The 15009-nt window shown below is 47.8% G+C and overlaps 1 protein-coding gene across 4 annotated transcripts in view; it reads left to right on the top strand.

The window, feature by feature from the left end:
* RAB15 (RAB15, member RAS oncogene family) overlaps nt 1-15009 on the top strand; it is a 39980-nt gene that overhangs the window by 2215 nt on the left and 22756 nt on the right. Inside the window, exon 1 of one of the 4 annotated variants that reach the window (XM_037984131.2) lies at nt 11135-11528. The exons of 1 other annotated variant lie outside the window; for it this stretch is intronic. In XM_037984131.2, the coding sequence (XP_037840059.1) occupies nt 11405-11528 (124 nt within the window). In that variant the 5' untranslated portion in view covers nt 11135-11404. Of the gene's footprint in view, nt 1-11134; nt 11529-11596; nt 11668-12021; nt 12047-15009 lie in introns of those variants that run through there. 2 more of the 4 variants (XM_037984132.2, XM_037984134.2) reach the window with 2 other exon arrangements.

Below are 15009 nucleotides of genomic sequence, written 5' to 3'. Positions count from 1 at the left end.
GATTTACCAGAAAAAACTTTAAACAATAATGACGGAATTGACTCTTTCATGACAGTTGGGAGAAATGGGATGAGGCAGAAAGAAGTATGGAGTGTTGTGAGGTTGCATGACAGGGGAACCCTAAGGTAGCCTGGAAGGCTTGAAAAGACTCCCATGAGGAAGTGAGTTAATTAATCTAGGGGATGGGAATATCCCAGGCAGAGGAAACCCAGTGACAACCCCAAATCAAGTGAAACCAGTAATGAAAAATATGTGGGGTTTGTACTCCATGTAAGCATCGAGAAGACTTGGATCAAGTAGCCCACTAGTTGTCCCTCCTCTTGGTTTAATAAAACCACTCATTCAAGAAGCAGAATGAACATAAATAATGGTACTATAGAGAATGATATATTTAGAGAGGAAACTCTTAGTCATGATAATAGCAACTCCAGCTTGGACTGCAGATGGTTTATGTTTATTTTACTCAAATGCCTGATACTCTTTTCTAAATTAAACTGATCGCGTTTCTTTAAAAATAATATTAAATGTGGACCGTGCTATTTTATACTTTTAAGAGCAAGAAAAAGAAAAAAGTAATGGTCTAAATGAACCACTAGAGGTCGCTTCTGACCCTGGAGTGCGCTTAGGGAGTACGTTTTAAAACTGCTCTCACTGTTCTCCCTGTTTTCACTCATATAAGCCGTATATCGGAATGAATTGTTTCCTTTAATATCTTGTGAAACTGTGTAATCATACATATTGGAACATTTGGAAAATGGAAAGAACTCATCTATTATCCCGCTAGGTAATTAACGTCCTCCCCATGTTTACTGCGCACCATCATCCTGTTCCCCTGGATGGAATTACTGCCCCACATCCTGCCTAGGGCCAGGTCGTCTCCCTCCCGTCCCGCGCCACCCCCCAAAGACATGACTATCGCAGTTCTCCCTTGCCTTTCCTCAAACACCAAATTTTTCTTCTACTTGGTCATGCAGATCTCCCTCAAACATGCCATTTTCTCATTCTTGGCGGGGTGGAGGATGGGTTTTTTGTTGTTGTTGTTGTTGTTTTTGAGACGGAGTCTCGCTTTGTCGCCCAAGCTGGAGTGCAGCGGCCCGATCTTGGCTCGCTGCAAGCTCTGCCTCCCCGGTTCACGCCATTCTCCTGCCTCAGCCTCCCAGGTAGCCGGGACTACAGGCGCCCACCACCATGCCCGGCTAATTTTTTTGTATTTTTAGTAGTGACAGGGTTTCACTGTGTTAGCCAGGATGGTCTCCATCTCCTGACCTCGTGATCCGCCCACCTCGGCCTCCCAAAGTGCTGGGATTACAGGCGTGAGCCACCGCGACCGGCCATGGTAGGGTGGAGGGAGGTGCATTTCTAACCCTCTTGATTCCACTCCTTCTCCAGCTACCTCCCCATGACTCATTGGCAGAGACCCTTGAAAGAGTTGCTGCTACTAACGTCTCCAGGTCCTCTCTTCCAACTCTCTCAAGCACGTTCTAATCTGGCTTTCCAATTGGTTCGTATCAACTCTCCAGTAAACTCCACATCGCCAAATCCAAGGGCCAGGTCTCAGTCCTGATCTCAAGTCTTCCTTCTTGACTTCCCAGCAATATTTGCACAGTTGATCATTTCCCTTCTTGAAACCCATTGTCCTTGTGGTGCCTCACACTAGTTTTCCGCCTTCCTTGTCTTGCTTATATCTTGGATACCTTAGCTTGGGGTACCCCCAGGATTCAGTCCTCAGACCTCTTATCTGTCTTCACTCACTTCCCTGTCAGCTCAGGCAGTCTCAGTGTTTTAAATAACACCCATAGGTTGAAGACTCCCTAATTTGTATCTCCAACCTGGATCTCTCCTGAACTCCAGAGTTCATGTATAATGTCTATTTGCATTTCCACTTAGATCTCCAATAGGCATCTCAAACTTAACATATCCACAACAGAGCTGCTGGTCTTCCCTTCCAAACCAGTGCACTCAGTCTTGCCAACCTCTGTTATGATAACTCCATCCTTCCAGTTACTCCAGATACCTTGGAATCATTCTTGCTCCCTCTCTTTTTCTTACTACTTTTAAGTTCTGTTCTAAATATATCTAGCATCTGATCACTGCTTACCAATCCCACTGCCAGTGTCCTGGTCCAAGCCACCATCATCTGTTACTTGGATTCGTACACTAATCTCTTAACTGTTCTCCCTGTTTTCACTCTTGTCCCCCTGTACCCTAATGCAAACTTGCTATAGTCTGAATGTTTAGGTGCCACCAATATTCATATGTTGAAACCGAATCCCCAATGTGAAGGTGTTTGAAGGTTGAGCCTTTAGTAGGTGCTTGGGTTGTGAGGGCAAAGTTGTCATGAATGGGATTCATGTCCTTATAAAAGAGACCCCAAAGAGCTCCCTCACTCCTTCTACCATATAAGGACACATAGAGAAGGCATCACCTATGAACCAGAAAGCAGGCCCTCACCAGACACCAAATCTGCAGGTGCCTTGATGTTGAACTTTATTTCTGTTGCTTACAAGGTACCCAGTGTGTGAGATTCGGTTCTAGCAGCCTCAAAGGTCTAAGATAAAATGAAAAAGCCAGACTGAACTTTTAAAAATGTAAGCAAAGCCACCCCTTCACTCAGAGCCCTCTTCTCATCTCAAAGTTAGGGTGGCCTGGAGGACCCCAGTCACCTCTCTGGCCCCTTCCCTTTGCACTCTCCAGCTTGCTCCCTGCCTCAACACTGGCCTCCCTGCTGTTCTGTGTACACCTCTCCTGCTGCAGCCTCAGAGCACTGATGCTTGTGTTGCCTCCCCCTGCAGAGCTCTGCCCCAGACATAGACATGGCTTGCCCTCGCTTCTTATAGTTTTTGCTCAAATTCTTTTTTTCTTTTTCTTTTTCTATAATTTCTTTTTTCTGAAAATTTATATAGCAATGGGTTCTTCCTGTGTTCCCCAGGCTGGTCTCGAACTGCTAGAATCAAGCAGTCCTCCCACATCAGCCTCCCAAAGTGCTGGGATTACAGGCATGAGCCACAATGCCTGGCCCAAATTCTTTAGTCTAACCCAAATTTCCCTTTTCTTGAGGTCTCTCCTGACCTCCCCATGTAAAATGGAAGTGCCACCCCATTTGGTAATAGCTTAATCCCACTCCCCTGCTTTATTTTTCTCATCGCCAGATCAGAGACTTTATATTTTGTGTATTGATTTGTTTACTATCTGTCTTCCTCCACCAAAATGTAAGCTTTATGGAGCAGGGAATTTTTTTTTTTTTTTTGGTCTGTTTTATTCATTGCTGTACTCCCTGACATAATAGACATTGAATAAGTTAAATGGTTCAAATGATTTCCAGTCATTGTAATGAACATTTGAGTGCTTGTTTGTGTAACATAATTGTAGATGATAATGACAATGGACATAATACCAGCCTTATCCTTCAAGAACACACTATCTAATAACTACAGAGACCATGTAAATATAAATGAGTATAAAATAAATGTGTAAATATAAATAAATCTATTAAGTAGATAAGATTTAAAATGAAAACTATATATAAATGATAAAAACATAAAATAAGACATAATACATACACAGAATATATTCCCCAAGAATGTATTCTCTTGCAGTGGGAATGTAGCTGAAGGAGTAATTCATTCTAATCTATTTAATGAAGATGGCCTTTTATGTATAATATTTGTGTTTAGTAACATTTGTAAGAGACTAGTCTGAAGTAATCATTTTTAATAATTATACTGAAATTTAGAAATTGTGAAATGTATTTTTAAAATTTTCTGTATCACACAAAAGGAAATATAAAAAGCTTCCAATCATAAAAAACAAAAAGAATAGCTTTCTAAATGTAGTATAATGATATTATGGCACAAAGAACAGCTGTGAGCTTCTCAGAAGTCCATAAATCATCAATGCTACATGCCTGCATTATTTTATTGTGTTGTATATTGATATGAAATAAATTATATATTATTAATCATTACATATACTCTATTACTGAAAACCTTTGCAAAAATATTGACTCACAGTCCTGTTTTGGGTTTATCATGGTGAATATTTTACCAGCAGATACAAAATGGAAGCCAACTAAATAACATTGTTCATCTTGAAAACTCTAAGAAATTATTTTTTATTTGGCCGGGCGTGGTGGCTCACGCCTGTAATCCCAGCACTTTGGGAGGCCGAGGCGGGCGGATCACAAGGTCAAGAGATTGAGACCATCCTGGCTAACATGGTGAAACCCTGTCTCTACTAAAAATACAAAAATTAGCTGGGCATGGTGGCAGGCACCTGTAGTCCCAGCTACTCTGGAGGCTGAGGCAGGAGAATCACTTGAACCTGGGAGGTGGAGGTTGCAGTGAGTCGAAATCGCACCACTGCTCTCCAGCCTGGTAACAGAGCAAGACTCTGTCTCAAAAAAGAAAAAAAGAAAGAAAGAAAGAAAAATGTTTTTGAAACTGTTGAGAGGCAATGCCGGAGGTGTACATTGTAAGGCATACCAGTGACTCTCAAGCCTGGCTGTGCACTGGGATCATTGGTAGAGCCTTCGAAAATCCAGATTCTCCCAGGCACCAGCCCAACCAACTAAATCAGAATCTGTGGGGCTGGGGCCCAGGCACATGCATTTTGTCAAAGCTCCACAAGTGATGCTGACTCACAGCTAGGGTTGGAGCCACCTTGAAGCGTCTTTGTATGTGGTGAACATGAGCTATCCACCAGAGACTGGCTCCCCTTCCACAGGGAGAGTTGCAGCTGGGAAGTGACTGCTCAGCAGTCTCCTTTGCTTTTAGGTAGAGGCTTGTGACTGGGTGCTGGCCAATAAAAAGTGGAAGACATGATATCTACTACATCTAGACCTGACCCTTTAAAACCTTTCATGCGATCCTCTATTTCCTTGCTTCCCCTCTCCGCCAGCTGAAAGTCAATGCCTGGGGTAGTCCTCCATAATCAAAAGAACATCATGCCACATGTTCTAGAAGTTAAAAACCTCACTTAACAAAGAGGTCTCTTTCAGTGTTTCACTCCACTGCACAAATGGTATCCCTTTGTAGATTCAAAATAATTTTCTGGACAGATTTGGTGACATCTTTTCAATGTATATTATTACTACTGCTTTCAAACAATCTTTTTCAAGTCTGATAACTTAGAACTACAGGGTCAACTCTCCCCTCTCCTGTTAACAGAGCCCTTCTTCCCCTGCTGTCTACAAGGCAGTCTTAGAAGGGTCTTAAGTGTATACTTAGGTAAAAAAGGAGAGCCTGTAAATCCTGATATGTGAGGGACCTGGGGTATGGCATCTCCTTGCCTTTGGTTGGCAGGCACTCTCTGATTCTTCCTGCAAGGCAGATCTTATAAAGAACAACGTCTTGCTTTTAAAGGAGTCCTACAACAGAAGTCCCTTGTTGAAAACAGCAGTTTCTGCCACCCTGGGTGCCTAAATGACTATGGAACAAAGCTACCCTTACTCCCTACTCCTTGCTATTCATTAGACTTTACATGAGAGGGAAATAAATCTTTATAGTGTGAACCCCTGAGATTTAGGGATTCATCTGTTACAGCAACTAGCATTGCCTTAACTAACACATGCAATGACTCTTTCCTGCATAGATTCCTAACTGTAGATATCTTGTCCCCCAAAACATAACTTTGACAACACAAGTTTGATATGACATATATCGCATAGCTGGGGGTTGCTAGTCATGTCTCTCAATTCTAGTTTCATAAAGGGAAGGATTGCTAATCTGAGACTTCCCCATCACAAAATTTTCTACTTTGACCATCTGGACCACCTATCAGAGAGTCTCCAAAAAGACACAACTTTCATTTCCCACTCTAAGAGAATGAGATAATTCCTAAAAACTATCTTTGCACAGGAAATCCGATCTGATGAGGCTCCTGGTTTGGTCCTTGCTATGGGCTGAGTTGCGTCTCCCCCAGCACCCTCCCAAATTCATATGTTGAAGTCCTAACCCTTAGTAACTCAGAATGTGGCTATATTTTTGGAGATAGGGCCTTTAAAGGGGTAATTAGGATAAAAACGCGGTCATGTTGGGCCCTAATCCAATTTGACTGGTGTCCTTATAAAAAGAGATTAGGGCCGGGTGCGGGGGCTCTCGTCTGTAATCCCAAGGCTTTGGGAGGCTGAGATGGGAGGATCACGAGGTCAGGAGATCGAGACCATTCTGGCTAACATGGTGAAACTGTGTCTCTACTAAAAATACAAAAAAAATTGGCCGGGCGTGGTTGCGGGTGCCTGTAGTCCCAGCTACCTGGGAGGCTGAGGCAGGAGAATGGTGTGAAACCGGGAGGCGGAGGTTGCAGTAAGCCGAGATCATGCCACTGCACTCCAGCCTGGGTGACAGAGCAAGATTCCATCTCAAAAAGAAAAAGAAGAGATTAGGACATTGATCGGCATAGGTGGAAGACCATGTGAACATGAAGACAGCTATCTACAGCCAAGGAGATACCTCATAAGAAACCAACCCTGCTGACACCTTCATCTCAGACTTCTGACTGCTACAATTGTGAGAAATAAATTCCTGGTGGTTTTTGTGTGTGTGTGTGTTTTGAGATGGAGTCTTGCTCTGTCACCCAGGCTGGGGTGCAATGGTGTGATCTCGGCTCACTGCAACCTCTGCCTTCCGGGTTCAAGCGATTCTCCTGTCTCATCCTCTCGAGTAGCTGGGATTATAGGCATGAGCCACCATGCCCAGCTAATTTTTGTATTTTTAGTAGAGACGGGGTTTCACCATGTTGGCTGGGCTGGTCTTGAACTCCTGACCTCATGATCCACCCACTTTGGCCTCCCAAAGTGCTGGGATTATGGGCATGAGCCACCACGCCCGGCCAAATTCCTGTTGTTTAAGCCACCCAGTCTCTGGTACTTTGTTATGGCATCCCTAGAAAACTGATACAGTCATGAAGGTGGTGGCCAGGACACTGAGGACAACCTCAAATGGTACTGTGGGTCATTTTGTGTCAACAACAATTACCATCAGAATTGTTTCCTGTGGTTCCCAGCCCCCAAATGCACATGTCTCTGATAATTTGCCTTCGCCCCTCTTTCCTTGTCATTTGAGTATATTTTCTCCATTCTCTATTTAGTCAGGGGAAAACAAAGAAAAAGCATGTGAATGGAGGACAGTACTGAGACCATGGTAGGGGGATATGTCCTGTTTCTTTCAATCACGAGGATGCCAAAATGTTCCACTGAGTGACTGAGGTAAGGGGATGGAATTTAGGTATTTCATTTACAAAGACCTGGTTAAAGTGAACTTTGTGGTCTCCACTAGTCTATATGGTTCTTCTTTATTTTTAGACAGAATCTCGTTCTGTCGCCTAGGCTGGAGTGCAGTGGCACAATCTCAGCTCACTACAACCTCTGCTTCCTGGGTTCAAGCGATTCTCCTGCCTCAGACTCCAGAGTAGCTGTGATTACAGGCGTGCACTACCACACCGGCTAATTTTTGTATTTTTAGTAGAGATGGGGTTTTGCCATGTTGGCCAGGCTGTTCTTGAACTCCTGACCTCAGGTAAGCCACCCACCTCGGCTTCCCAAAGTGCTGGGATTACTGGCATAAGCCACCGTGCCTGACCATCTATATGATTCTTTTGCTAACGTTGTCCCAAAATCTTAGTTCCTCCATCTCACAAAACATACACAGACATACAGACACAGAGAAATCTGTACGATGGCTCTGAAACTGACTGAACCCAGATGAGGGTAAGGATGGATATTTCAAGCTTGGGTTTGGTTTCTAAACTATTCCCCATCTCTCTCTCTCTTTTTTTTTTTTTTTTTTTTGAGACAGTCTTGCTCTGTTGCCCAGGCTGGAGTGCAGTGGCACTATCTCGGCTCACTGCAACCTCCGCCTCCCAGGTTCAAGCGATTCTCCTGCCTCAGCCTCCTGAGTAGCTGGGATTACAGGCACACGCCACCACACCCAGCTAATTTTTGTATTTTTAGTATAGATAGGGTTTCACCATGTTGGTCAGGCTGGTCTTGAGCTCCTGACCTTATGATCTGCTCACCTTGGCCTTTCAAAGTGCTGGGATTATAGATGTGAGCCACCGCCCCCGGCCTTTTCTTTTCTTTTTTGTGAGACAGAGTCTCACTCTGTCACCCAGGCTGGCGTACAGTGACAAATCTCGGCTTACTGCAACCTCCACTTCCCGGGTTCAAGCGATTCTCCTGCCTCAGCTTCCCGAGTAGCTGGGATAACAGGCGCCTGCCATTAGGCCTGGCTAATTTTTGTATTTCTAGTAGAGACAGGGTTTCACCATGTTGGCCAGGCTGGTCTCAAACTCCTGACCTCAGGTGATCCGTCTACCTTGGCCTCCCAAAGTGCTGGGATTACAGGCATGAGCCACCCCGCCTGGACCTTTTTTTTTTTTTTTTTTTTTCCCTAAAGCAATGTAAGCTACTGAATTTGAGGTCAGTTCAGTATGACTACATACACCTTTTTTTTTTTTTTTTTTTTTTTCTTGAGACAGAGTTTCACTCTTGTTGCCCAGGCTGGAGTGCAATGACAGGATCTTGGCTCACTGCAACCTCTGCCTCCCGGGTTCAAGCGATTCTCCTGCCTTAGCCTCCGGAGTAGCTGGGATTACAGGTGTGCGCTACCACGCCCAGCTAATTTTGTATTATTAGTAGAGATGGGGTTTTACCCTGTTGGCCAGGCTGGTCTTGAACTCCTGACCTCAGGTGATCTGCCCACCTCGGCCTCCCAAAGTGCTGGGATTACAGGGGTTAGCTACTGCGCCTAGCCTTTTTTCTTTTTTCCTAAAGCAATATAAGCTACTGAATTTGAGGTCAGTCCAGTATGACTACATATACTCAATTTTTTATGAGTATGAACATTTATTTCTCTGGATTCCTTCAGCAAACCTCATTCCCTTTCCTGTCTTGCCTAGGGAAAGCCATTTCTTTCAAAATGAAATGAGGAATCTACGTCAGCTTGCATTTTCTTTCCTGTTTCCTCAGACAGAAGCAACCAGAGAGCCACTAAAGGTCCCATTGAGGAGACCTGCAGAGAGCTATTTACCATTACAGTATCCATCAATGGGAAGGCAGCTGCGGTGCCCAAAGGGGGTCAGGCTGGGTTGGATCTGCGCTCTGTACTCTGGTGGTGGTGGGAAGAAAATCACAGCAGGTTGGGCCTTGGTTCCCAGAAAACATACCCGGCTATATTCATCTGTGGGATATTCTTACCACCCGGAATACATAGGGAAAATGCATAGGGAAAACCTTACGGGGTGTTTTCTGCACCTCCATTTTATTGAGTGCTGGGTCAAGTGCTGTGCTGTTCTTTCCATGCATTATCTTATTTCATCTTTCCAGCAATCCTATAAGGTAGTCACGATAAATACCCTATTTTGAGATGAGGAAACTGAGGCACAGAGGGGTTCAGTAATGTGCTCAAGTTTGCACAGCTGGTGAGTGGTGACACTGGGACTGGAACCCAAGTGTGCCTAACTCCAGAGCCCTAGGCATGCACCTGGAACCCCATGTAAGCCCAATGTAGAGACGTGCACCTCAAAATAATGGAATCCACTACATCAGTTCCTTTAGCTTTTAGTGTAATCAGAGTAGCTAGCAGGCTCGAGATTTTCCCCTCCTTTTTTTTTTTTTTTGAGACGGAGTTTTGCTCTTGTTCCCCAGGCTGGAGTGTAATGGTGCAATCTCGGCTCACTGCAACCTTCGCCTCCCGGGTTCAAGCAATTCTCCTGCCTCAGCCTCCTGAGTAGCTGGGATTACAGGCACCAACCACCATGTCCAGCTAATTTTTTGTATTTTTAGTAGAGATGGGGTTTCACCATATTGGCCAGGCTGGTCTTGAACTTTTCTTCTCGTGTTATAATTCAGACACTTAACCTGAAATATACTTTTTCAAATGAAGTAAATGGGCTAAACACTTTCCTTGACCTACTACTGAAAAATACATTCTCCATCCAATATTCAGCCTGAAAACAGGTATATACATAAATATTTTTCATTGCTTTTTTTTGAGACAAGGTCTCACTCTGTTTTACAGGCTTGAGTGCAGCGTCATGATCTCGGCTCACAGAAACCTTAGCCTAATGGGTTCAAGCAATCCTCCCTCCTCAGCCTCTCTAGCTGGGATTACAGGCGAGCCACCATGCCCAGCTAATTTTTGTATTTTTAGTAGAGACGGGGTTTCACTACGTTGGCCAGGCTGGTCTCCAACTCCTAACCTCAAAGTGATCTGCCCGCCTCAGCCTCCTAAAGGGCTGGGATTACAGGCATAAGCCAAAGCACCTGGCCTTTCACTGCTTTTTGAAGACCTAATAGGGTAGACTTTGCTCTCCCTCAATACTCGTTGGTAGGGATAGGCAATTTTCTTAACTCCAGAGAGCATTCGTTTGCCTCTCTCCAGTGCTAACACGTTCAGTGGTAGGAAACTGGGTCTTGAACAAGGGTCATTCATTCTTTGGTACCACTAGCTATACCACACAGAGACATTTAGGGGTCACAATACACTGGTCACCTGGGCACCTATCCTAAGCACCTTAGAGGGAAAACAGAGACTTTTGCCAGTACACCTCCAAAGGATTTTGCACTTGGAGATGGTTTTATGATCATTTCACCCTGGTAGAGGATGTGAGTAGGCATTTTCCCCATTTAAAGAAAAAATGGGGACGGGGGAGGGCTGTGACACAGTCACACAGGTAAAGGGCAGCCAGATGGCAGAGAGGGGGAATTCCACCCACACTCTCGGGGGCTCATGGAGACGGGTGTTCGAATCCAGATCCTGCTCAAGGCCTTCCTACCTCGGGTGAGCCCAGGTGAAGACCAGCCACCGGGGAGCTCGGTCAGGATCCTGCAGATGCAGGGTGCCACGCTGGGTGGAGTTACCGGCGCCAGACTTGGGGTGGGATATGGGGAGAAGTGGTGAGCCCGGAAAGCCGAGCATGGTAGAAGTGGGCTGGGAGGGGGCTCACCTCAACTCCCCCATTCGGAACATCCGAGGAAAAACGAAAACGTTCCCACGCCCTGGGCAAGAAGGGGTTGGGGGGCGGGGCTGGAGCCCCGCCCCGGCGTCGCCCGCTCGGTGGGGTCCAGCTCTCCTGCGCGCGCTCCCCGCCCCCTCTCTCCGGGGCGGCGGCGGCGGCGGCGCAGGGGAAGGGGCGGGCAGGGGCCGCCGCCGCTTTCTCCTCCCACCGCCGCGCGCCAGCCCAGCCGAGTCGAGCGGGCACCGCGCCGGGCTCCCGCCGCAGCCGCGCTTCCCGGCACCCAGCGAGCGAGTGGGCAGGCGGGCGGGTGAGGCCGCCGCGGGGGCCGGGCCCGGCGTCCTCCTCGCCGCCCGCAGCGTCCCCGGGCGGGCGCGGGCCGCGATGGCAGCGGCGGAGCAGGGCTGAGCCCGCTGCCCGCCCGCAGCCCCCGGCCGCTCCGGCCCCAGCCATGGCGAAGCAGTACGATGTGCTGTTCCGGCTGCTGCTGATCGGGGACTCCGGGGTGGGCAAGACCTGCCTGCTGTGCCGCTTCACCGACAACGAGTTCCACTCCTCGCACATCTCCACCATCGGTAAGGGGCGGTGGCCCGGGGCGCCCCTCCCTCCCCGCCCGCGGCCCCTTTCCCTGCCGCCCCCGTCCCCAGCTGGGGAGGAATTGCCAGCCCCTCCGGCTGGAGGCGCGGGAGTCCGGAGTCCGGGATGAATCTCGGGGTGAGCATAGGTTTTGGCAGGTGAGGGGGTCTCTGCTGCCTGCCGTCCGGACCAGAGGTGGCGTCTCCCGCCTCTCGCCGGGGAGCCTTCCCTCCCATCAAACCGAGAAACCGGGGATGAGGGGAGCGGGTGTAGGCCTGGGTACCCCGAGCTGGGGTAGCGAGAATCGTAGCCGCTGGAATAACGTCCCCACACCCCCAGGGGGAGGGGAAGTAAAGCTTGTGCTGGGGAAAAGGGGGTCAGGGTGGAGACCGGAGTCTCTGAGGCGCCCTTGGTTCTGTGGTGACCTAAGGTGGAGCCGGCGCGGGGCGAAGGGGGGAAGAAGAGAGGAGGTACGGAGGGGCCGCAAGGATCGAGTTTCCAGGGCAGAGTTGGGAAGGTAAGGTGGGACACCTGGGGGAGGACACAGATAGGGTGAGGAGCCCCTGCGCCTGGGAAGAGGAGGAGCCAAGACTGTCTGTTCTGAGGGAGTCTGAAGAGGTTGGAGGAGTGTCAGGAATAACTGCCCAGACTAAGGGGTCAGAAGGCAGGCAGGACCCGCCTGAGAGGATCTCTCATCTGGCAGTGCTGGAGCCTGTGGTTAGAGGGACAAGGCCCGGTGGCATCCCGGACAGCACTATGATGGGTCACCTATTCTAGGAATGGGTCCATGGCCTCCCCTCTGAGACAGTCTCCCGCTCCTAGGCTGTGAGGGGTCCCCTCCCTGAGAAGTCTGAGTAAAGGGAATTTCATCCTCAGCTGCTGCCCTGGTCAGCCCTGGAGTAGCCTCTGCATTTCCCAGGCCCCTGGAAACACCTGCTGGCTGACTGGTCATCCATTTGGAATGCTCTCCTAGAAGTCCCTGCTGCCATCAGGGACGGCCGCAGCTCTCAGCTTCCTCTTGAGGATTCATGTCCACGCCATCCCCCCTTCCTCCCCCGACACACATTCCTTGCTTAGAGAGAGGTAGGACCACATAGATACAGCCAGGAGGAACAGAACCTTATGGTTAAGAAGCCAGCTTTATTGTCAGAGAGACCTGAGACCTCACTTTGGGGCAAAGCAACCTTGAATATCGCCTAAACTTCTGAGCTTTATTTAGTTTCTCATCTGTAGAATGGGTATAATAATGGCACCTACCTCCCAAGTTGTTGTCAAGATTAAATAAGATAATGCTTGTTAAGCGCTTAGCACAGCCAGAGACATGGTGAAGCTGGATAAATGCTGATCATTCTTACTGCTGTTGCCATTATCATTGCGCTCTTAGGGTCTCCTCTCTTTGTTTCAGCAACTTTAAGGGTGAAACAACAGGACTTAGGGTCAGGGAACAGAACTTGTCTGTTTCTCAGAGGAGCTGTAAGGCCAACTCTTAGGACACCTAGGAGCTTGGGCTGAGCCGTGGTTTGGGTGAGAGACATTGCAGAAAGAAGGGGAGCCTCTAGACACCAAGGCTCTGTGCCTGCCGGGAGGACTCAGGGAAGAGGCAGCTGCAGGAGAAAGGCATGGGCGTGATGGAGGGAGTGGCAGAGGAACCAGATGGTGTATGAGGACAGGTTGTGGGCTCAGGGACAAAGGGCGGTGGGTTATCCCTTAAGGAAACTAGGAATGGCTATTTTTGAGAGAGGCCTGGTGCTTGGAACTACTGAGCTATCTCTAGAGAGCTGTGGGCTGCCTGGAAGGCCCTGGCTTTGGCCTGAAGAGCTGTTGTTTGCACCTGCTCTCCTGGTCACATTCCAAGTCCTTCGAGTGACCTGGACTTTTCCCTTTGAGGGCTTCATTCAACCACCTCATTTCAGAAGCTCTGGGACTCCTGCTTCGTGCTGTGGGAGGCAGCCTTCCCTGGGAGACATGTACACTCCTTTTTGGGGGGCACCCCTGTTTCTAAAATACCAGGATGGCCCTCTGAGGCTGGTGCTCTCCTTAAAGAGAGTCCATTGCCTCACACCTAATCATCCACCCTTCTCCTTGTCCCTTCCTTGTAATCTCCCTTCTTAGACACCTTCTGCTAATAGGTGAACACTAGATAGGTCACAGGGACTTCCTCAAACCCTCCAGGGCAGACCACTTTGGGCACATAGGTGAATCAGTGAACTGAGTAGGAGTGTCTCTGCAGCACTGTCTCTCCTCAAGGCCCTTGGTATATTGGCCTAAAACCTAAAGATGGCTCCCAAATTTCTTCCTCCACTTCTGACGGCCAGGTTCCCCTTTCTACAGGACACAGAAGATTCTAGGAGTTTGGATTCCATGGAATAGAAAGAAACCTGTCTTTCTTCACACCAGCCTTTTAAAATCTGCCCCACTGGGTATCTTAAATGCTTTCTTATTTAAAGCTTATTAAGGGACTTGGGATTCTCCCTTATCTTGGGCGTGTTTTTCAGCATTAACTAAAACTTAAAGGAAAGAGTTGGATGGTCAAGAAAAGCTTTTTCCTTAAGTGATATGGACAGTTTCTCAAGGAGGTAGGAGGGGCAGCCAGGAGACAAATCAAGGAGCCAACGAAATGAGTGCTACCAAGTCATAGTCATTCACTTATTTTTTAAAAATGTATGTCCTGTATGCCAAGCTCTGCACTGAGACCGAGAGATTCCCAGATGAATAATACCCACAGTCACTGTTCTCAAATTGTGCATTATCTAAAACACATTACATGACCATGCTGGGCACTGATCGAGGCACCTTTCTCAGGGGCTTTTTTTGTGAATTATTCACCAGTTACTGCCAAGATAGTTTGGCTTCTTGGCTCATGTGAATATCACCTAGGCCGGTACTTTTGTGATTTACTGTGTACTCCACTTTAATGGCCTGCGATCTGCCAGGGAGCAGTGACAGGCCTCCCTGGTAGACTGAGACACTGAGTGTCCCTCCCCCTATCCTTTTCATCTTTCTGGCCTCTTTCTGGCCAGCAGGTGGCCCCGCCACTGGCTCTGCCACAGGCATTTCCTTCCTGTGCAGCTGTGCTGGCCTGGCTGGGGGTTGGTGCAGAGGGGTCCCCAAAAGACTATCCTAAAAAATTAATTGAGTATTCACTACCAACCTCTGTGCCAGGCATTTTAGAGACATATCGCAGTCTACGTTTCCTGCCCACAGACGCCCATAACCTAGATGGGGAGGCAAGACAAAGGCAAAAAAAAAAAAAAGAGCTATTGTCAAAATGAGATATCTGAAAGTACTCGGTGAATCACTCTTCAAATGTAAAAGATCGATTATGATCATTACAGTTACTCTTAATGAAGGTCTCACAGTGGGTATCAGAAGCTAAATTATGATGCAAGATGTACCATGAGGCAGCCGGAGAAGGGCGGTGAATGGGATGGGTGAGTGCTGTTCCCACGACTCCATGCTGTCGGAGGCTGGGGAAGAGAG

This window comes from Chlorocebus sabaeus, chromosome 24 (genome assembly GCF_047675955.1).
Source record: "Chlorocebus sabaeus isolate Y175 chromosome 24, mChlSab1.0.hap1, whole genome shotgun sequence".
Taxonomy (NCBI): domain Eukaryota; kingdom Metazoa; phylum Chordata; class Mammalia; order Primates; family Cercopithecidae; genus Chlorocebus; species Chlorocebus sabaeus.
Note: the sequence above shows the minus strand (reverse complement) of the source record. Positions and strands in the feature narration are given on the sequence as shown.